The sequence below is a fragment of the Columba livia genome, chromosome 5 (assembly GCF_036013475.1).
Source record: "Columba livia isolate bColLiv1 breed racing homer chromosome 5, bColLiv1.pat.W.v2, whole genome shotgun sequence".
Lineage (NCBI taxonomy): Eukaryota > Metazoa > Chordata > Aves > Columbiformes > Columbidae > Columba > Columba livia.
The window spans coordinates 67377375-67399053 of record NC_088606.1 but is presented as its reverse complement, the minus strand read 5'-3'; the positions used below and the strand labels follow the sequence as shown (position 1 = coordinate 67399053).

General features: G+C 64.9%; 4 protein-coding genes across 5 annotated transcripts; 1 reads left to right on the top strand and 3 right to left on the bottom strand.

Moving 5' to 3' along the window:
* Positions 1-1306: 1306 nt before the first annotated feature.
* On the bottom strand, positions 1307-6267 carry CD6 (CD6 molecule). Of its 2 annotated transcripts, none has more exons than XM_021299145.2 (13): positions 6069-6267; positions 4912-4983; positions 4373-4432; positions 3952-4260; positions 3578-3877; positions 3429-3497; positions 3187-3324; positions 2875-3012; positions 2685-2792; positions 2528-2599; positions 2282-2443; positions 1717-1872; positions 1307-1610 (listed from the first exon to the last, which is right to left on the bottom strand). In XM_021299145.2, the coding sequence occupies exons 1-13, from the start codon at positions 6121-6123 to the stop codon at positions 1348-1350; spliced, it is 1902 nt and encodes a 633-aa protein (XP_021154820.1). In that variant the 5' UTR covers positions 6124-6267; the 3' UTR covers positions 1307-1347. The 2 variants fall into 2 exon arrangements, with proteins under 2 accessions (XP_021154820.1, XP_021154824.2); XM_021299149.2 differs by having other exon boundaries at positions 1307-1581; positions 2884-3012.
* A 703-nt stretch (positions 6268-6970) lies between these two features.
* Positions 6971-13534, bottom strand: TMEM132A (transmembrane protein 132A). Its single transcript, XM_065065644.1, has 11 exons — positions 13359-13534; positions 12120-12334; positions 11623-12042; positions 11170-11528; positions 10943-11092; positions 10195-10396; positions 9977-10120; positions 9692-9894; positions 8954-9227; positions 8568-8759; positions 6971-8490 (listed from the first exon to the last, which is right to left on the bottom strand). The coding sequence occupies exons 1-11, from the start codon at positions 13447-13449 to the stop codon at positions 7387-7389; spliced, it is 3354 nt and encodes a 1117-aa protein (XP_064921716.1). The 5' UTR covers positions 13450-13534; the 3' UTR covers positions 6971-7386.
* Positions 13535-14297: 763 nt separating this feature from the next.
* TMEM109 (transmembrane protein 109) lies at positions 14298-16797 on the bottom strand. Its single transcript, XM_065065650.1, has 4 exons — positions 16389-16797; positions 15569-15799; positions 15387-15489; positions 14298-15307 (listed from the first exon to the last, which is right to left on the bottom strand). Exons 1-4 carry the CDS (start codon positions 16524-16526, stop codon positions 14937-14939), a joined length of 843 nt encoding a protein of 280 aa, XP_064921722.1. The 5' UTR covers positions 16527-16797; the 3' UTR covers positions 14298-14936.
* On the top strand, positions 16624-21565 carry PRPF19 (pre-mRNA processing factor 19). Its single transcript, XM_021299169.2, has 16 exons — positions 16624-16817; positions 17093-17242; positions 17344-17420; positions 17993-18134; positions 18272-18345; positions 18442-18504; positions 18603-18644; positions 18740-18814; positions 19074-19149; positions 19376-19485; positions 19620-19775; positions 19858-19927; positions 20053-20138; positions 20395-20565; positions 20758-20863; positions 21106-21565. Exons 1-16 carry the CDS (start codon positions 16799-16801, stop codon positions 21201-21203), a joined length of 1515 nt encoding a protein of 504 aa, XP_021154844.2. The 5' UTR covers positions 16624-16798; the 3' UTR covers positions 21204-21565.
* Positions 21566-21679: the final 114 nt, after the last annotated feature.

Below are 21679 nucleotides of genomic sequence, written 5' to 3'. Positions count from 1 at the left end.
GTCAGCTCAGCGTCCTCTGCCCGCTGCGACAGATGCGCGTGATTGTAATATCTTTCCGCAGGGTTCGTTTCTTTTCTGGGGGCTGGGGGGGGTTGCTGGGACGTGCCCCCTGATGTGAGAAGCATTTTGAAGAGGCAGGAGCTGCTTTGGTGTGAGCGGGAACGGGCTTGTCAGCTGCGGGCATGCCACTGTCAGCCCTAATGATGCTGGAAGTGGCGTTCCCCAGCGCCTGTCACCGCGGGCAGGAGCAGTGACAGTTGGCACTGATGTTCCTGTCTTGTGAAGGTGACACAGGGACCCTTCGCCCCCTTCCCTGGGTTATCCCCCCCTGGGGCACTGGTACCCACAGGCATCAGCATCCCCCATGGTCCCCTTGCTAAAAAAGTGTCACCATGTCCTCCCCTGGCACAGGGAGCTGTGAATGCAGCCGGGGGCACCCCCTGTGCCCCCCCCCGTCCCTGCTTTGCTCACAGCAGCAGCTCCTTGCTCTCGCCTCACTCCTCTCCCCTTTGTCTGGGGTTTGGTTGCTATTTTGGTGTTTCCTCCCTTGTTGCGGTGCAGCCCCTTTTGTTTCGGGGCCGCTGGAGCCTCTCGCCTCGGTATAAACAGCTGGAGGATGTGGCGGGGGGATGAATTTTCCACGGGGGTGAGGCTGAACCCCCAATCTCCGCTGAGGTTCCACGGCGCTGTGCCCGGGGAGGTGGAAACGTGCTGGGGGGGGAAGATGCATCGTGGGGTTTGGCTTAGCTTTCACCCCAAAATGGGGGATGCTTTCTCCCCATCAGGGGCTGTATCCCACCCCTGGAGCTCTGGGTGATGGGGACAAACCCGGTTTGTCCCACCTCCCAGGTTGGTATGTGAGGAGGTCCAGGACCCCTCCCTACCATTGTCCCAAGTTTATGGGGACAGTGGCCAGCATGTCACCAGGATTTGGGGGACCACGGTCTGGAGGGGTGCAGGGAAGCTCCTGAGATTCTATATCCATTGCTGTGTTGTCACAGGGCGCTGGGGACAGCTGTGGGACACCACCACCCCCTGCCAGCCATGGGGACCTGCTTTGTCACCCCCAGCCACGGGGCCGTGTAGCCAAACCGGGCCCTGCCACCCCCCTCCCTGGGGACAGGGGTTCCAGCTGCTCCTGCCCAGCTTGGGGACAGCTCTGTGGGAAGAGGGGGCAACATCTGCTGGCATCTGAGGCCACAGAAGGGACATCTTTGAGTCACTTATCCCTTGGGTAACTCTTGGTGACCCAGCCTCGCTGCGGGGCAGGTGACAGCCACCTCTACGGCCAAGGGACACGGTGACCCACTGGGCAAAGCTTTTAATGTCTAAACATCCCCCCAGGTGTCACCAGGACCGGTCCCCACATCCCCGCACGGAGGAGGTGGCCAAGAAATCCAGAGGTGAGGTTAGCAGTGGGATGGCGTGTCCTCGGTCACACAGTGTCAGGTCCCCCTGCTGTGTCCCTCTGTCCCTGGCAGCTTCAGTAGGCAGAGCCTTGGATGTCATCGTAGTCGCTGCCCTCAGAGGAGTCGGGGTCCTGTGTGTGTCCCCCCGAGGGACAGGAGGGGACTGGCCACCCTGCGGGGGACAGAGTCCATCAGGCAGAGCTGAAGGGGGCAGGAAGGAGGATGCTGAGGGACAGAGGAGCTCTGGGCCCCCTTGTGTCACCCCCCAGCATGGGGACATCACCAGGGTTTGGGGACAGGTCCTCACCAGGGTTTGGGGACAGGTCCCCTGGGGGCTCCATGCCCTGGACGTTCTCGTACCACTCCCCCGAGGACGTGCTGGAGCTGTCGGTGGGGTCGGGCTCTGCTGGGGGCACCGGTGGGGACAGCACTGGGGCGGGCACGCTGGCTGCTGCTGGGAGAACTGGGGGAAGCAGGGTGGCTCATTGGTGCCTTCTGTCACTGCTCACACCCCCTGGGGTCCTCCACCCCCTGGGGTCTCTCCATCCCCGTTCCTGTCCCCACGGCTGTCCCCATCCCTTGCTTCTGTCCTTGGAGTGTCTTCTGCTCCGGTTCCAAGGGCTGTCCCCATCCCTGCTCACATCCCTGGGGTCTCTCCATCCCTGCTGCTGTCCCCATCCCTGCCCCAGTCCTTGGGGTCTCTCCATCCCTTTCTCCCATCCCTGGGGTCTCTTCACCTCTGTTCCTGTCCCCATGGCTGTCCCCATCCCTGCCCCAGTCCTTGGGGTCTCTCCATCCCTGCTGTTGTCCCCAGGGCTGTCCCCACCCCTGCCCCAGTCCCTGGCACCCCACATCCCTCTGGTGCTGCCCACCTGTGCTGGTGCAGTCATGGGCGGTGGGTGCCGTGTGCTGGTGGGTGCCATGGCTGGGGGGCGACGGGCAGGGGTGCGGGGGGGGCCCGGTTTCGTTGCAATAGGGCTCGGAGGAGGAGAAGGAGGAGGTGGAGGAGCTGCCGCAAGACGGGGGACCCAGCACTATGGAACACGGAAGTCACGTCAGGGTGGCCCCTCACCCTGCCACGGGCAGGACGGACAGACAGACACCCTGTCGTGTGGCACCTTTGGCAGGGAACGGTTCCATCCCGTCCTTTCTGGGGAGCAGAGGGTCCCCGGGCTGCCGGCGCAGCGAGTCTGTGGGGAGGGGACAGGGATGGGACATCAGTGGGGACACCCCACGGCTGAGTGTTGGGGTCCCGGGGCCCTTTGGGGTGCTCACTGTAAAAGGTGGAGAGGGCGACGGGCGGTTTGCTGCTGAAATCGTAGTGTTCGTAGTCAGAGTCAGAGCTGGAGTCCTTGGTGGTGGGGTGGGCTGTGACAGCTGGGTCTGGGGGGGACATGGGGACAGGGCCATTGCCAGCCAGGACCCTCTGCCCCCCACAGCCCCTCAAGATGGGACGGTGACCTACCAGACCTACCTGGTCCTTTGGGAAGACTAGGGGGCATCTCCCGGTAGTCGTTGGGGGTCGCAGAAGGGACGTCGGGGCTCTGTGCGCTGTGGGTCACCAGCACGGGGACAGCCAGCCCCAGGGGGGACACGGCGTGGGCTGCGGGGGCACGGGGGGTGCACACGCTCAGCTGCCCCACGGCACAGCTCAGCCCAGAGAGTGGGGTGGCAGCGTCACCCCTGCCATGTCCCACAATGGGCTGGTGGTATCACCCGCTGCCATGTCCCCACCGGTGGTGTCACCCCCTCCATGTCCCCCGCGGGGGGTCCTTACCACTCCTCTTCCTCACCCTCAGCAGGGCGGCGGTGAAGGCCAGCACGGTGAGCAGGAGCAGCGCTGCCAGCACCAGGCACAGCACAAACAGCAGCGTGTGCTGAGCGGACAGTGTCCCTGTGCCTGGGGACACCTCGGCTGGGGCAGAGAACGGTCACAGCTCGTGACACCTCACTGCAGGTAACGGGGGGGTGTGAGGTGGGTGCTCCCCCCAAACCCGGGTGATGGTTCTGGACACTCACTGCTCAGGAGGGTGACGTTGCTGGTTGTCACCGTGGCTGTCGGGGTGGGTGTCTGCAAGCCCTGGGAGCCTGGTGGGGGACGGGGGGCACAAGAAATGGGGTCACAGCTCGTCTCCAGGGCACCCCCACACCCCGGGGGGATCACTCACCGTTGCAAACCGCTCCAGCCGCCTGGGACTGGTAACACGGAGCCGATTTATTGTAGACCCAGTGGCAATGGGCCAGGGAGGGCTGGTGGCCCCCACACTGGTACAGCATCCTGGTGGGCAGAGTGTGGGCGAAGGAGGGACGCGAGAGGGACACCCCGCACCCCAGGCTGTGACACAGGACATCGGCTTCCACCGCGTACCACGCGTTGTCACACACCGTGCTCCACGTCCCACGGTAAAACACCTCGACGCGCCCGGCACAGCCGTCCATGCCACCGGTGAGCCGCCACTCCTGGTGTTCTGTGGGGAGAAAGGGAGGATTTGGGGACATCCCACTGATGCCTGATGGTGACAAAAGTGTGTGCCGGACGCACCTGAGCACACCACGCCGGCGTCCTCCTTGTGGCTGCAGTCGTGGTCCAGCGTGGCCGGGCAGTCCCCGAGATGCTGCTCGTGTCCCTCGCACCCCACGTCGTCGCGGAGGATGGGGCCGGTGCCGCGGCCGAAGGCGCTGTTGGCGAGGACCCGCACAGCCCAGCCACAGCGCAGCTGGCGGCACACGACGTCCCCATCGGTGACATCCCACCCGTCGTCACACACCGTCCCCCAGACGCCCCCCTGCTCCAGCTCCACGCGGCCCTCGCACTGGCTGCGCCCGCCGGACAGACGCACCAAGCCATGGCCTGGGGGGACACGGGGGACAGGTGGCCGTGGTGCTGTCCCCAGTGTCACCACCGGCTCCGGGAGGATGGGGTCCCCACCAAGACGGGGGTGCACGGAGGTCCCGACCCTCACCTGGTGTCACCGAGGTGTTTCCAACTGTGGCACTGGGGGGTCCTGTCAGCTCCATGGGGGCTGCAAGGGGGGAGATGTGGGGGGTATGAGGGGCTGAGCCCACCAAGAACCCGCCTTGGCACCAAATGTCCCATCTGCGTGATTCTGTGATCTGAGAGGGGTGACAACTGCAGGACAGACGGACAGACTGCCACCAGCTCCGGCTGCTCACAGGTGACAAACCGGGGCGATGTGGCATCCCGGCATGTGGCCACGGAGAGGGTGGGGGGCAGATGGGGGGTGCAGAAATGTACACCCCAGCGCCCCGAAAAGCGACACTGATTTGGGGAAGAACAGCCAAAATGGCGTCCCCAACCTGTCACAAAATGGGGACCCACCCCAAGCCTGGGACACTCCTAATAGCCAACCCCCATGCCCCCACATCATCCCTTTTTGGGGGGACACCTACCCTGGGGACACTTCCTGGCACAGGGTCTGCTGGCGGGATGGGGGACGCAGAATTTGGGCCTAAATATGGTGATTTTTGGGACACGACTCACCAGTGGGGACGCGGTACGGCGCGGTCACATCACGGATCGGGGGTGTCGCTGTCACCCCCCGGCTCACTGCCCCTGGTGACAGAGAGGGTCTGTCTGCTCCTGCCTGCACCCCAGCATCCCACCCTCCCTGTCCCCCATCTCCCATGGTTATCACCCCAAAAATTAATTACTTGGCTATTCAAGGGCAAAAGATTCACTGCCCACAGATGAGGTGCATTTAACATCATCGCTTCCAACATTACGGCTGGTTCTGTACCCCCAGCTGCACGGGGTTGATAATGCAATTGTTGCAATAACGTAATTATTGCCATAACGATTTCTGACCAAAAAAGGGCATTATTTTTCGCAAGCGCTACGTCAGCCCTGCGGCGCCGATCGAACCCGCTCACACCTTTGCACATCGGAAAATGGCTGAGGAGGCAGAAAATCAAATCTCTATAGGTAAATACAGTTTTGAAGGAAAAAGTAGCGAAGGAAATTAAAATCTGAAAGGAAAAAATATTGAAGGAAATTAAAATCTTAGAGGAAAAATTAAAGGAAATTAAAATCTTAAAGGAAAATAATGTTGAAGGAAATTAAAATATTAAAGGAAAATGATATTAAAGGAGAAGGTGAGTGCAGGAGCAGGGGACATGGGGGTGAGTTTGGCAGGTCCTGGTGTTGGTGAAGGTGACGTTGGCAGAAACGATGGCGCTGGTTCCCCATTCCATCCAAGGCCTCGGGGCTGCTCCTGGCAGCCATTTCACTGCAAAAACCACCCCAAACCCTGCGGGGCAGGTGGCATTGTCCCCAAAACACTCCCGGGTGACACTGGTGACACGAGCGGGTCGGTAAGTTTTTGTCCTGTACCAGGAGAGCATCACCCTGTCCCCAGAGACCATCACCCTGTCCCCATGAGGGTGGGAGCTGGGGGGTGGGATGTCCCCAAGAGCTCTTTTTAGTGTCCCCAGTCCCCAACGGGGACATTTTGCCCTCACTCGCATTATGGGGAAAAGCTCAAATTTGCGGATTTACCGCCAGAGCATCCTCAGCGCTGAACCACCCGTGTCCCTGCACCAACACCCCCAGCCTGGGGGGGATGACAGGTACCTGGCTCTGAGCTGTCACCCCGGGGTCCTGGCACACAGTGAGGGGACAGGGAGGTGACACTGACGTACCTTGTCCAGGTGCCACAGCGGCGAGAGCCACCCAGAGCAGGCAGAGCCCCCCCATCCTGCTCAGCGGCCGTGGGGCAGCCCCATAGCAGCTGGGGGGCTGAGGGGGGGTCCTGTCCTCCTGCCACCTCTGTCAGCAGCCTGGGGACATGGTTCGGAGGTGTCTCCGTGCGTTGCTTGTCACCCGCTCCCGGGTGGTGGCTGCAGGAAGCAGCTCAGCGCCGTGGGGCGGGGGTGACGATGGGGTGGCCCCATCCTGCATCGTCACGGCGGGGTAGGATCCGTTTGGGGACACGCCATGAGTCTGCGGTGTCCCTGGGGGTCATGGGGGCCGTTGGGGACCTGGTGGTCCCACCCCAGGTCACCCTCAGCCCTTGGGGGACAGGGATCTTGTGGGAGCCACGATTTGGCAGCTCCTGGTGAGTCACCATGTCATGGGCTTGGGACATCAGCGGTGGCACCTCGTGGGACAACATCCCCAGTGGCACCCCAGGTTCCCCCGAGCTCCACGGGGTGATGGTGTAGAGCATGGGGTTCCCTCCATCTCCCCTGTTTTTTGGGGCAGGAGGATGCTCTTGAGGCCACCGGCAGCTGGGACATCGTGGCCAAGGACCTTCAGGGGACACTCCATGGTGACCCCAAAGATGTGCCACCTGTTTTCACCCAAAATCATGAAAGAAAACGTGGTCGGGGGGGAGCTGGGGGGTGTGGAGGGCTGGCGGGGGTGCCTGCCCATCGTCTGCCTCCTCTGAGCTTCCTGTCTTTCTCACCTACCCATTATATATCTGTATCTCTGTCACCTCTCTGGTCCCCTCACCGTGTCTCCAACTTCCCCCCCCCAGCCCGGGGACAATGACAGGACACTTGTCTTTTTTTTTAAATATTTTAATTTTTTTGTAACAACGTCAGAATTTTAAAAACCTGCCATAAATAGCAGCCCCCGGCGGCCGCCCCCCCCGCGGCGGGACGTAGAAAATGTCAGTCGTACAAAACGGTGATGTGGGGGGGGCACAGGCCCCTCCCCGGGATCAGACCACAGGACTCGTCACCATCATCATCATCACTATGAACACAATGTCGCAATGAGACCCCGAGCAGTAGGGACACCGATGTCACCGAGGTTTGGGGGGGGCTGGTGTGGACCCCGAGCTGGGTGGAGACCCCCCCACCATGTGGGGCTGGTCCCTCAGGTGGCTCAGGCCACCAAGAGGGATGTGCAGCGGTCCTGGGGAATGGGGGACATGTCCCCTCCCGAGGTGACATGAGGAGGAGGTGGGTCCCTTACTGGTTTGGGAGGGCTGGGGGCTGCCCCCCCTGGGGGTCAGGAGCTGCCCCGAATCCTCTCCATGTAGCTGCGGAGCTCCTCGGGGTCCCGCAGCCCCATGTCCTCGCACACCCAGCGAATGTCATCGTCACCAGCCACCAGGATGGACTGGACGTTGGGGACAGGCTGGGGGGGCTCCTCAGGGACGCGGGGTGGGGCGAAGGTGACAAATTCCACCCGCTTCCTCCTCCCGCCGCCCCCCGGGGTGTCTTTGTGTGGCGTGGCGGTGCCAGCGGGGGGGACACCCACTTGGTCACCCGGCGCGGTGTTGGCGTTGGGGGCGTCGCAGCAGCAGCGCCCGGTGTCGGTGGCCGCGGCGGGGGCGGCCGGGGGCTCGGGCTGCCGCCGGTCCAGTTGCCGGCTCAGCTCCTCCTGGTCAGTGCCCAGCCAAACCCAGTTGTGGGGCTGGGGGGCCGGGGAGGTGGCCCCGGCGTCCGGCAGCTCCTTCTGCTGGTAGCGCAGGACGAAGAAGATGCAGTTGATGAGGAAGATGAAGATGGCGAGGCAGAAGACCCCCAGCAGGACGTACATGCCGATCTCCAGGTCAGTCACCCGCTGCGGAGCCTTCACCATCTCATCCTCCTCCTCCTCTTCGTCCCCGGTGGCGTGGCCGTGGCCGTAACCTTCCTCTCCCTCCTCCTCTTCCTCGGAGGAGGACCCCAACCCTTGGAGCTTGGTGGAGGAAGGTCCCACACCAGCGGGGACCCTCCGCCGCGGCTCGGTGGCCACCGTCACCGCCTCCCCCGACATGGCCCCCTCGGCGCGTGGGAAGGGTGGGCTGGGCCGGGGGGGGCGGCCGCCGCGGGGCGTGGGGACACGCCGGTTGTCCCCCACCTCGAGCCAGGTGGTGGCTGTGGCCAACGCGCCCACGCGGTGCCGGCCGCGGCGACAAGCGTCCGGGGGGTGCAGGCTGAGCTGCAGCAGAGCCCCCCGCCCCGCGCCCTCTGCCACCACCCGCGGGCGGGCGGCGGGGACAGCGGGTGACACGGTGACCACAGCAGGGTCAAGCGAGGTCAAGATCAAGGCTGCGTCCTGCCCATACAGCTCCAGCGGCGCCAGCGTGCGGTCAGAGAAGGACAGCCAGACGGACAGTGTCGCCTCCTGCCAGGGACACCAGGTGGGTGACACTGGGGTTTGGGGACACCGGGCACCTTGAGCATTCCTCCCACCCCTCTCACCTGCTTGGGGGCACGCAGGATGGTTGTCCCCAAGGTGGTAGCGGTGACAACACCAGGGTGACCTGGCTCTGGGCGCAGCGTCAGGGACAGCCCGGCCACCAGCTGGGGATGCAGCGCTGTCACTGTCACCTTCTCCTCCGACACCACCAGCATCTGCTCCCCCAGGATGGAGTCAGAGAGTGGGGAGCGGACCTGGGGGGACACGGCGGGGACCTTGTGAGCCCCAAACTGCATGGCCTCTGTGTCCCCATCCTCTTCACACCCTGTCCTGGTCCCCAGCCCCACTTTGTCCCTCTCTCCAGCCCCCAGGACACCCTCCAATCCCCCATCTCCCCCCAGGGCCACCCCTGCACCCCTCCAAAATGTGGCGCCACCCCCAAACCTACCTCCACCGAGGTAACCCCTGGCTCCCGGCCAATCACAGTGTCCCCCTCCAGTGTGGCCACCCGGGGGTCCTGCACCCGGGTCCGGCTGGCCACCAGGTGGGTGACATCCAGGAGCCACTGGGGACCGGGCAGGTAGGCGAGGTGACGGCCACCGTCCAGGGGGTGGGCGACAAAGTGCGCCAGGACCCTCAGCGCCGTGCGCTGGTACTGAGGGCGGCAGCTCCGCGCCCGCCGATCACCGTCCTCCCCGGGCTCATCCGCCTCCGCCGGGACACTGCGGGGACACGGGTGTCACCAGCCCTGCGGGGCTGCCTGGGGCTGCTGGGGGGTGTCATGAGTGCGTGGGGGCTGGGAGGGGCTGGGGTGTACAGCACCATGGGGCTCAGTGGGGCAGGGACACGTAACGAGCATGTGGGGGCTCAAGGGGGCAGGGATATGTGTCACGAGTGTATGGGGGCTCAGCAGGGCAGGGGCGCATCTCATGGGTACCATGGGGCTCAGTAGGGCAGGGACACGTGTCATAAGTCCCACAGGGCTCAGCGTGACAGGGACATGTGTCACAAGTCCCCCAGGGCTCAGCAGGGCAGGGGACATGCTCTCAAACACCCTTGGGCTCAGCAGGACAGGGACACGCATCACAAGCGCGGTGGGACTCCGCACCCGCTGCCAGCTCCCCCCTCGCCCACCGCCGCGGTGACAGGGGGTGGCAGCAGCATCCCCCCCAGTCACTGCTCTCACCTGTCGGGGCCACCGGGCAGCCGCCAGCCCCGCACCTGCTCCAGCGCGGTGTCACCCAGCTGGACACGCAGCGGCAGCAGCGGCGCCCAGACGGTGAAGCGCAGCGAAGCGTGCAGGCGCCGTGACCAAAAATCCACCCGCGCCCCCCGCGCCCCACGGCTCTCCTTGCCCCCCACGAACACGGCGTCGCAGGCATCCGAAACCTGGGGGGCGACACGCAGAGGGGGAGCAGGCAGCCCGAGAGGGACGAGGGAAAAAGGGGGGGACACGGAGGGTCACACTCACCTGCAGCACCTGTTTGTCGGCCGACTCGCAGCCCGGCGGCTCGGGGAGCTCAGTCACACCGCCCCCCGCCTCTACCATCACCAGTTTGACCGGTACGGAACGGGGGACCCCGGTCAGCAGGGCGGTATTCAGGATCTCCAGCTCCTTGGGGGTAAATGGGGGTTAGAGTGTGGCCCCCCATAACCGGGGTGGGGGGGGTCTGGTTTGCAGGTACCCACCTGTACGAGGGGGACGAGGGCGCGGACGTCCCGCTCCGACACCTGGATCTCCCAAACCAGTTTGTCCTTCTGGGCCTCGGGGTCCTGGCCCGGGTACTCCACCTGCCAGGTGAGGGGCCGCGCCAGCCCCCCCGGCGCCAGCCCCCCCGTCCCGTTCTCCACCGCCAGCTCCAGGTGCAGGAACGTGGCCGAGTCGGCCACCCTGTGTCACCGCACGGGGGTCAGGGCTGCCCTGTGCCTCCCAGTTCCCCCACCGGGACCTACTGGGATGGGACTGGTGCAATGCACAGGTCACCCTGGGCTGTACTGGGAGTGATGCAAAACACAGGTGCCCCAACTGGGCCATACTGGGATGGGAGCAGTGCAATGCACAAGTTATCTTGCTCCAACTGGGCCATACTGGGATGGGAGCAGTGCAATGCACAGGTCCCCCTGGACCCACTGGGTCATATTGGGATGGAAGCAGCACAACATGAAGGTGCCTCTGGGTTATACTGGGATGGGAGTGGTGCAAGGCACAGGTGCCCGTGGGTTATACTGGGATGGCAGTGGTGCAATGCACAGGTGCCTGTGGGTTATACTGGGATGGCAGTGGTGCAATGCACAGCTCCACCTGCTCCAACTGGGCCAAACTGGGATGGAGGCAATGCCACACACAGACCCCGTTGCTCTAACTGGGCACCACTGTGCCCCCACACAGGAGCCCCCTCCCACACCGGGGACCCCCGGGGTGTCACGCCGCTCCCACCTCCATCCACCGCGGTTGTCCCCGCTGCGCCGACACGTCACCACAGCCGTGGAGTGCTTGGGACCCCGCGTGCGCTCCAGCTGGGCACTCCAGGCGCTGGGCACACCGGGGCGGGCGGCCACCACCTGCAGCCCCTTCTTCGCCTTGATCCTGTCACCAAACCCCTGTCACACGATGTCCTGTCACCCACCACGGGGGATCCCCTGCCCACGGGGTGGGGGTCTCACCGCAGCGTCAGCTGGTCGGCGGTGAAGTTGTTCTGCAGGGCGAGGGTGGCGGTGAAGCGTTGTCCTGGGCGCAAGGTGGCATCGGGGACCCGCAGCAGCACCTTGTCATCCAGCCGAACCTCCTGTCGCCTTGCCGGCTCGGTTGCCCGCAGCTCCAGAGCCCCCAGGTACTGGGGTGCGTCCCCTCCGCGGCGGCTCCGCTCCCGGCCCCCCCCACCGCCGCACTCCCCCGGCCCCACCACACTGTAGTGCAGCTCAACGGGCTCGGGGGGCTCCCCGGGGGCATCGGCTGCCCGTGGGGATGGGGAGAACCAGCGCGGGGGGATCTCCAGCTCCACCACGCAGACGCCCAGGGGTGCCTGGAGGAGATGGAAAACAGTGTCGCAGGTCAGTGGGGAATGAGCAGGGTGGTCCCCAGGATGGGGGGGTCCTGCCCCGGTGGGTGGCACTGACCTGCAGGCGACATGTCCCACGGGCCACCCGGCCACGGTGGTGCGCATGGAGGGCGACGCAGGGGAGGTCCCGCTCCTCGGGGTTGTCCCGCACCCCAGGGTGGTCCCGATCCCTGGGGTGCTCCCTGGGGTGCTCCCGTTGCCCAAGGTGGTCCCGCACCCCATGGTGGTCCCACTGCCCAGGGTGGTCACGCTTCCTTGGGTGCTCCCCTTGTCTAGGCTGCTCCCCAGGGTGCTCCTGCACCCCAAGGTGGTCCCGGGGGTGGTCCCGCTGCCCCAGCAGCCAGTCGGGACCCTGCAGATGGAAAAGGACGCGGGCGACGGGCTCGTTGGGGGACACGGCGCTCTCGAGGGACACGGCGCGGATGGCCCACGCTGCCGAGGGGCCGTCCCTCCCCGGGGGGTGCTCCGTGGGCAACTCCTGCAAAAAACATCCAGGGATGGAGTTGGGGGGCTGGGCTGCCCCAGGGGCGGCGGGGGCGGTGGGGGCGGTTTTACCTGGCGGGTGCTGAAGGGGGGGTAGGTGGCCCGCACGAGGGGGTGCGCGGGGGGGCCGTGCCGCAGCAGCAGGAAGGTCGCAGTGTGGGCGTGCAGGGACGCGTTGGGGGGCACGTCCTGGTCCGCCCGCTGCAGCCGGTAATACTCAGGCACCCCCAGCACCTCCAGATCCGCCGGTAGGTACACGGGGTCAGAGGGGTCCCCATCGCCCCTCGCTGCGAGGACAGGGGCTGTGTCACTGGCATCGGTGGCCACGGAGGGCAAGGGGTGCCGGGGGACGGTGAGTGGGGGTCTCCGAGCCCACAGTCTGATGCTGCAGCTTGGTGACAGCTCCTCTGCCCCCAGGACCCCTCCAGCCCCCCCATCTCCCTCCTCCTGCCCCCAGGACCCACTCCAGGACCCACCTGGCCACCCCTGCCCTCTTGGGGACAAGGACACCCTGCACTCCAGGATTCTGCCCCATCGCAACCCCCGTGCCCCTCCGGTGACACCCCACTAATGCTAGGGTCAGGGTTGGGGGGTCCAGCGTGGTTCCCCCCCAGGCCTGGCTGCTCCCCACTAACGAAGCAGCACTCGTTATGCTGCCCTGGCTGTGCCAGCGGGGTGGGGACCCGCTCCCCTCGTGGGGACAGGGGTGGTGACAGGTCCCCCAGGGTGGGATCCCGAATCGGGGTATCCGGATCACCGGGTTCCCCATGCACATGGAACAGATCCCGCCAGGATCGCCCTTCCCCACGGGGGACAGATCTCGCCCGATCCACAGCTCCCCGTGGGCAGGGGAGGGGGCAGCTCCCCCCGCGGGCAGATCGCGGGGGATCGGGTGAGTGGGGAGATCGCGGGAGGATGGGGGAAGCAGACCCCCTCGGGCCGCAGGGATCCCGTGTGGATGGCGGGGAGATCCACCCCCTGCGATCACAGCAGATCCCACGTTCCTTGGGGAATCGCATGTGGCACAGGGGGAGCGGATCCCCTCGAGATCTTGGGGGATCCGGAGAAAAGGGGGGGGGGGGGGGACGGACCCGTGGAGAGCGGATCCCGGCGATCCCGAATGCGGGGAGACAGGTCGCCCGGGACCGCGGGACCCGCGGTGGGAGCGGATCCAGGCGGGATGGCGGGGATTTCCCCCGCCATCGGGTGCGGAACCCGGCGCGGGGCTGCCGCCGGTCCCGGTGCTGGTGCCGGTGCCAGCGTCGGTGCCGGTGCCGGTGTCGGTGTCGGTCCCGGTGCCGCCGCACTCACCTGATGCGCAGAGCAGGGCGGCGGCCAGCAGCGCCAGCCGCGTCCCCGGGGCCGGTACCGGAGCCGGTACCGGGGCCGGTGCGGGGGCCATGGCCGGGGCTGGCTCCGCAGAGCCTCCGTGCCAGCGGCAGCCGCCGCTCCCGTCCCTCCGCCTCCGCGCCCAGACAATGGGGCCGGGGCGGGACCGGCACCGGCGCCGCCTCGTCCCGCCGGGTCCTAAACACCGGCCCTGGGCAGCGCCGGGCACCGCTCCCGCTTCGGCCCCGTTCCTGTCCCCATCCCTGTCCCACTCCCGTCCCTGTCCATGTCCCTGTTCCACTCCCGTCCCTGTCCCACTCCCGGCCCCGTCCAAGCCTCACCCCTGTCCCCATTCCTGTCCCCATCCCTGTCCCCGACCCCTTCCCTATCCCCATTCCCACTCCCATCCTGTCCCCGTCCCCACGCCATCTCTGTCCCCATTCTTGTCGCCATCCCATTCCCCACCCCTGTCCCCATCCCTCTCCCCATTTCTATCTCTAACCCTGTCCCTGTCCCCCCCAGGTGACACAACTGGCCATGTGGTGGGACCCCGCACACACACGGGGGACTCCCACACCAGTTCGTGTCCATCCTTCCCTGTCTTACCCCAACTGGGGCAACTGGGGGACACTGGGGACACGGGAGGGACCGCAGGGTCGCTGTTGCTGGGGACAGGTGGAACGGGCAGCGGGGACAACTGGAGGGCGATGGGGACACGGAGAAGGGGACGGATCCTGGCACGGATCAACTCCCCCTTCCTCCTCCTCCTCAGCAAACAGAGGGAGAGGGACAAGTGTAGGGCAAGTGTGACACCCTCCTGTGCCCCTGAAATGTGCCACCCGTGTCCTCCAGCCTGAGTGGGGTGTGGGGGGACAGGCAGCCCCCAAGGGGAACCCCCACAGGGACATCAGCCGACCAGGCCACGGTGAAACCGCCTTTATTCAGAACCGCATATCAAAACAGTCCAAAAAGCAGCTGAAAACCCAAGGACCGACAGCATGGGGCCCGGGGGGGGCTGCGATCCCCCCAAATGAGCAGAGACCCGCCCCATTTTAGGCTGGGGTGACGCCTGGAGTGAGGAGCTGGGTCCCCTCTGATGGGCACAACAGCCACCAGGGTGGGTGAAGGGGAATTGGGGTGTCCTTGTTCCCCCAACCATGGTAGGGGGGTTGAGGTGTCCCTGTAACCCCCTCACTGTGGTAGGGGGGATTGGGGTGCTCCCCCCACCGTGGTGAGGCTGGATTTGGGCCTGGAGGGACACAGGGGCCATACGACCCCTGCTAGGGGAAGGCACTCGTGGCTGTTGTTAAGGCACCGTGGTGTGTGTGCAAGGAGGGGAGCTCCAGTTTTCGGGGTGCTGCACTGAGGGGGGGGCCCCAGCAGGATAAGGGGACCCCCAGTGATATTGGGGGGCTCCCAGGCTGGTGTGCACCGCGGGGTGAGGGAGGCTCACAGGGGCAGGGATGGGGAGTGGGCAGAGAAAGGGGGACAGGGTGCTCAGCATGGAGGGCGCAAAATTGGGGGTACAGAGCTGATGTGACACCCCAAGGTGTGGGGGCATCATTCCTCTTGGTTCCGAGGGCCCCCCCACTTCTGCCGCCGCCGCAGCTCCTCCACCTTCCACTCCAGGCTGCGCACAGCGGCGTCCAGGCGGGCGCTGGAGCTTGAGGGGGCCAAGAGGCTCCCCAAAAGGGTGTAGAGCACCCAGAGCCCCAGCAGCATCCCCGCCTGCGCCGTGGGGCTCTCGGGGGACGCGGTGACGTGCAGGAAGGCGCCCAGGAAGCAGCAGAGTGTCACCCAGCGCAGGGTGGGGAGCAGGAGCCCCCGCACCCGCGACAGCACCCAGGACCCCGCCAGAGCCACCAGACCCCACAGCAGCACCCGCTGCACCTCCCCGGGAGCCAGCGCTGCCGCACGCACCAGCCGGTCACCTGCGGGAAAGTGTCACGGGTGTCACCGGTGCGGGTGATGAAGCCGGGGTGATCCCCCCCCGCTCCCCTCGACGCTCACCGGTGATGCCGGAGGCGGCCAGGAGGTCACCGATGATCCCGCAGAGCGTGGTCAAAGCCACCGAGATCCCCGAGGACACGATCCAGAGGGTGGCGGAGAGACTCTGCGGGGATAAGAAGGGGTGGCGGTGGGTGGCGGCCCCGCCGTGTCCCTAGAGGAGGGGACACCGGGACAGACCTCACCTCTGCCACCAGCCGCAGGGGCTGGGGACCCACCCAGCTCTCCAGGGTGTCCCAGGCGGCTCGGCCCAGCCGTGACAACAGGTCATCGGGGACAGCGCTGGGACCCTCAAAGGCGTGCTGGCTGTCCCCCGCTGTCACCCCGAGGACGGGGACCCACAGCAGCGCGGCCAGCAGGGCCCGGCGCCCCGTGTCACCCCCCATCGCGTGTGTCCCGCCGCCGGGCCGGGGGCTCTGTGGGGACAGGGACCCCCCCGAGGTGCTGACACGTTCCCCCCCGCCATGGCGGGGCCACCTCCGGGCGGCTTTGGGGCCGCTGTCCTCTGTGTCCCCCGTGTCCCCCCCACCCGGCTATCTTTAGGTCGGACGTCACCGGGACGCCCTGCCCAAGGACACGGGCCCGGTTTGGGGGGGACACGGGGACACTGTGACATCCCCTGTCCCGGCGAGGGGCGCGGGTGCTGCGGGACGGGGCGCAGCCACCGCTGTCCCCCCAGGACACCCCACACCCCCGGGACCCCCGCTCTGCGCCCCCCCCACCCGCCCCGTCCGTCTCCGGTCCCGGAGTGTCCCCCCCGAGCGGGGTGTCACCCCCTCTCCCCCCATTACCACCCCAGTCCCCCCCTCCCTCTTCGTCCCCCCGAGCTCCCCCCGCCAGGACACCCCCAAACCCGCCGGGCCCCCCGTGTCCCCCACCCTGGGACCCCCCAACCCCCCGTCCCCTTCGCCTTGCGTCTTCCCGCCCGAGTCCCGGTCCCCCCGCCCCCGCGTTCCCCCCGCCCCATCCCCACCGCCCGGGCCCCCCGGGGGGGGCAGCGCTCACCGCCGCCGCGCGGGGGCGCTGCGGAGCCGGCGGGCCCGGGGCGCGCGCACAGACCCACCGGCCGCCGCCGCCGCGGGGCACGCCGGGAGCTGTAGTCCGGGAGACGCCGCGGGGCACGCCGGGAGCTGTAGTCCTCATGGGGGGGACATCCGAGCGCGCGGTGCATGCTGGGACGCGGTCGCCATAACAACGGGCTGGGCGCGGGGCACGCCGGGAGGCGTCGTTACTCGGGGGGTTGGGGGCGTTGGCGCGGGGCACGCCGGGAGCGCTTCCGTTTCCGGTGGCGGCGGAGCGGCGGCGGCGCCCGCGTGAGCCGGTGGGAGCGTCGCCCGGAACCGGAACCAGCACCGGCGCTTCGAGCGGAGGCGGAGCGGCCCGCAGGCCGAGCCCCGCGGCTGCCGGGCCCCGCCATGGCCCTCATCTGCTCCAGTGAGCGGGGGGACGGGCGGGGAGGCCCCGTTCGGTACCGTGATCCCCGTTCGGTGCCGTAACCCCCATCCCTTGCCCTAACCCGCGGGGGATACCACAGCCCGCCGTTCGGTACCGTAACCCCCGGGTGGTACCGTGACCCCCGTTCCATACCGTAACCCCACTTTCGGCACCGTAACCCCCGGGCAGTAATCCCCATTCTGTACCGTAACCTGCGTTCGGTACCGAAACCCCCGCTCTGTACCGTAACCCCTCCTCTCCCTCCCCCGCCGCAGTTTCCAACGAGGTCCCCGAGCACCCCTGCGTCTCCCCGGTTTCCAACCACGTCTACGAGCGGCGGCTGATCGAGAAATACATCGCGGAGAACGGCACCGACCCCGTGAACAACCAGCCCCTGTCCGAGGAGCAGCTCATCGACATCAAAGGTACCGCTGGGGAGGGGGGCTGTGCTGGTTCTCCCACCCTGCGGGGACCGGGGGTGCAGGAGGTGGTTTTTGGGAGGGTGACGGTGTTGTCTCGTTGCCAGTTGCCCACCCGATCCGACCCAAGCCGCCGTCCGCCACCAGCATCCCGGCCATCCTCAAGGCTCTGCAGGATGAATGGGTGAGTAACTGGGGCACAGCAGCCTGCGGCTCTCATAGGCGTGTTTTGGGTGGAAAAGCCCCTCGAGATCATCGAGTCCACCCGTTCCCCCACCCCTGTCCCTGCCCCATGTCCTGAGAACCTCATGTCTGTCTGTCCAGCCCTCCAGGGATGGTGACTCCACGACTACTCTGGGCAGCCTGTTCCAATGCCCCACAGCCCTTTGGGGAAGAAATTGTTCCCCACATCCAACCTCAACCTCCCCTGGTGCAACTTGAGGCCGTTTCCTCTGCTCCTGGCGCTTGTTCCTGGGGAGCAGAGCCCGACCCCCCTGGCTCCAAGCTCCTTTCAGGCAGTTCAGAGATCAGAAGGTCTCCCCTCAGCTCCTGTTCTCCAGCTGAACCCCCCAGGTCCCTCAGCCGCTCCATCACAATTGTGCTCCAGCCCCTTACCAGCTCCGTTCCCTTCTCTCAGCTCAGCACCTCAAGGCCTTTCTTGGTGTGAGGGGCCCAAAACTGACCCCAGGATTCATCCCCAAGCCTGTTTCTCTCCCTGCCCACACTTTTCCCTTCCTGACTCTGCGTGTTCCCCAGGACGCCGTCATGCTGCACAGCTTCACGCTGCGCCAGCAGCTCCAGACCACGCGCCAGGAGCTGTCCCACGCGCTCTACCAGCACGACGCCGCCTGCCGCGTCATTGCCCGCCTCACCAAGGAGGTCACCGCTGCCAGAGAAGGTGACGTGGGGTGACACGGGGTGGGGGCTGCAGGTCTCGGGCATGTGGGTGGTCTCGGTGGCTGTCACCGCACCACACACCATCTCCTTTCCCCTCCGAGCACCTTGTGAACTTGAGCTTTTCCTCTTTCCCCGCAGCTTTGGCCACTCTGAAGCCGCAGGCCGGGCTCATCGTGCCACAGGCGGTGCCGTCCTCGCAGCCCAACGTGGCGGTGAGTCCCCACTGCCCCCTGGGCGCTTTCCCTCTGGCTGCCCATGTCCCCTCGTCCCCTCTCTGGGTTTAACCAGCCCCATTTCCACCCGCGCAGGGAGCCGGCGAGTCCATGGACCTGGGCGAGCTCGCAGGCATGACCCCCGAGATCATCCAGAAGGTAAAAGCTCTTTACTTGTGCCACTCCAGCCCCCAGCAGTGGTTTTTCCCCTCCTCCCCGCATGAAAACCCCACTGTGACCCCCTTCTTGTTTCACAGCTTCAAGACAAGGCGACGGTGCTGACCACAGAGCGGAAGAAGGTACGTGACCCCTTTTTGTTCCCAAAACACCGTGGTGGCCGAACTGTGCTGCGAGAGCCCCCAGTGTTTATGTGCGCGCTGTTTTCCTTTCGCAGAGAGGCAAGACTGTGCCGGAGGAGCTGGTGAAACCGGAGGAGCTCAGCAAATACCGGCAGGTTGCTTCGCACGTGGTGAGTGCTGTGACACAGTCGGGGGCTCAAAAAATCCCCCTGGCCCCTCTGTGCCGCTTCGCAGCGTCGATAAGTGACAGACTGGTGACTCTGTGCAACAGCCCACGGTTTTCTTGCTCATTACGTTAATTTTCTTGCTCCCAGCATTAATTTTCTTGCTCGTGGCGTTAGTTTTCTTGCTCGTGGCGTTAGTTTTCTTGCTCCTGGCGTGAATTTTCTTGCTTGTGGCATTAATCTGGCATCCTCCTCCGTCGCGCAGGGTCTGCACAGCGCCAGCATCCCGGGAATTCTCGCCTTGGACCTCTGTCCTTCCGACACCAACAAGATCCTCACCGGTAAGGGAAGCTCCTCCGCTTGCCGGGGACTCGCGTGGTGTCACCGAGAGCCTGTGTGTGCCTGGGAGCGGGTCCCTTTGTGCCTTTTTTTGGGGACAGAGGGGCGCGAGGGATTCTCTGGGCTCAGGGCAAAGCTGCTGGGGATGGTGGTTGCCAGGAAAAGCGGGTGAACTTGGTCTTGGTTGCCACGGATGCGTCTCTCACCACTTCTTGCTTTGTTTTCCAGGCGGGGCTGATAAAAACGTCATCGTCTTTGACAAGAGCTCGGAGCAGATCCTGGCCACGCTCAAGGGACACACCAAGAAGGTCACCAGCGTCGTCTTCCACCCATCTCAGGTGCGCTTAGCCCAGCGTTTTGTCTCTTCCGTCACAACCCAATTTGCTTTTCTGGGCCTGTCAAAACCTCCCTCAGACGGAGAGATGACATTCCTTGTGTGTGTTAACAACATCTCTGCCTCATTCCTCTTTAGGATTTGGTGTTCTCGGCTTCTCCCGATGCCACCATCCGCATCTGGTCTGTCCCCAACGCCTCCTGCGTGCAGGTCGTCCGTGCCCACGAGGGCTCTGTCACGGGGCTGAGCCTCCACGCCACGGGCGATTATCTCCTCAGCTCCTCCGACGACCAGGTGAGACCCTCCCGGAGTCACAGACCCCCCTCCCGCCTTCTCCTCTCTCTCTGCTCAACGTTTTTGTTCTTTTTCTTTCCAGTATTGGGCTTTTTCGGATATCCAGACAGGCCGTGTCCTCACCAAGGTGACAGATGAGAGCTCTGGCTGCGGTAAGATGAGTCTCCCCACCCTGGGGGGGCTGTTCTGAGCTCAGAGCTCAAAATAACTTTGGGGGGGCTGCTAAAAATCAGAAAATCTCCCCAACCCTCCCAATCTCCCCCCCGTGTCTTTGCAGCTCTCACTTGTGCCCAGTTCCACCCGGACGGGCTCATTTTTGGAACAGGGACGATGGATTCTCAGATCAAGATCTGGGATCTGAAGGTAGGAGGGATGGGGGCACAGAGAGGTGTTGGGGGCTCAGCGCCCGGCAGAGCGGCGAGGCCGAGGTGTGGCGCTGGTACAACGTTTTGGGGGAAACTCATGAGTTTTTCTCTCAAAATACAAAGTTTCAGCTCAAGAGCGGCTGCTTCTGGTCTTGTCGAGCGACGATAAAGCGTTTGCTGCGTCCCCAAGAGAAGGGGTGACAGAAAGGAGGGTTTGTCACTGGTTGCTTAACCCTTTTATGTTTTATCCCCAGGAACGCACCAACGTGGCCAACTTCCCCGGCCACTCGGGCCCCATCACCAGCATCGCCTTCTCGGAGAACGGCTACTACCTGGCCACGGCGGCCGACGATTCCTCCGTCAAACTCTGGGATTTGCGCAAACTCAAGAATTTCAAGACGTTGCAGCTGGACAACAACTTCGAGGTGCCTCACCGTCCCCTTGTCCCCACGATGGGTCTGCTCTCCTGCTCTCCACCACCCCAGAATTTCTCCTGACCGTTGTCTTCTGCTTTGGGGGAGCCCCACGCAGTGGTGCTACCCCCCCAGCACCCCAAAAAAACCCATATTTTTGGAGCTTTTTGGCCAAAATTTGAAGCCTCACTCCCTTGTCCGCAGGTGAAGTCTCTCATCTTCGACCAGAGCGGTACCTACCTGGCGCTGGGCGGGACGGACGTGCAGATCTACATCTGCAAGCAGTGGACGGAAATCCTCCACTTCACAGGTGAGGAGGGGCAGAGGTTGGGGGGGCCTTCTAGGTTGCTTTTTGGGGCCAGAAAATGGCTTTTTGGGGCCAGAAAATGGCTTTTTGGGGGCAGAAAATGGCTTTTTGGGGATAGAAAATAGCTTTTTGGGGTCTGTGGGGATGAAAAGTGCCTCTGCCTGCAGCAAGACCCTTGGGCGGGGGGTGTCCCCAGTCACTGCAGTGACACCACGGGATTGTTTGTATTTTATTTCCCCCCCCAGAGCACAGTGGCCTCACCACGGGAGTGGCTTTTGGCCACCACGCCAAGTTCATCGCCTCCACCGGCATGGACCGCAGCCTCAAGTTCTACAGCCTGTAACGGGGTCTGCAGGGGGGTCTTGCTGGCACGCTGGGGGTTGGGGAGGGAGTTTTGGGGTGGGGAGGGGGCAAGTGGTTTATCGCTTCTTCATCGCCTTCTGCGCTTTCTCCTTTTAGTTTTCTCCTTTTAGTTTTCTCCTTTTAGTTTTCTCCTTTTTGAGTTTCGCTTGTGTCTTTTTCTGCTTTTAGTTTCTGTTCTGCGGTTGTAACGCGCACCGGGAGGTTCCAGCCCCGGCGCTGGGGGGTGTTTGTGGCCAGGGAGGGGGGCAGGGGGTGGAATTTCGGGGCGGGGGGGACGCACCGTGCAGGTTTTGTAAGCAGTGATCTAGTTTCGGTAAGGAAATAAAAGAAGGATTCACCGGAGCGCTGTGTCGTCCGCAGGGTACGGAAGGCAGAGGGGGGGCTGCTGGGGGGGTTGAGAGGAGCTCTGGGTGCCACCAGCTCTGGGATGGGGACAAAGGACTGTCCCCAAGGGAC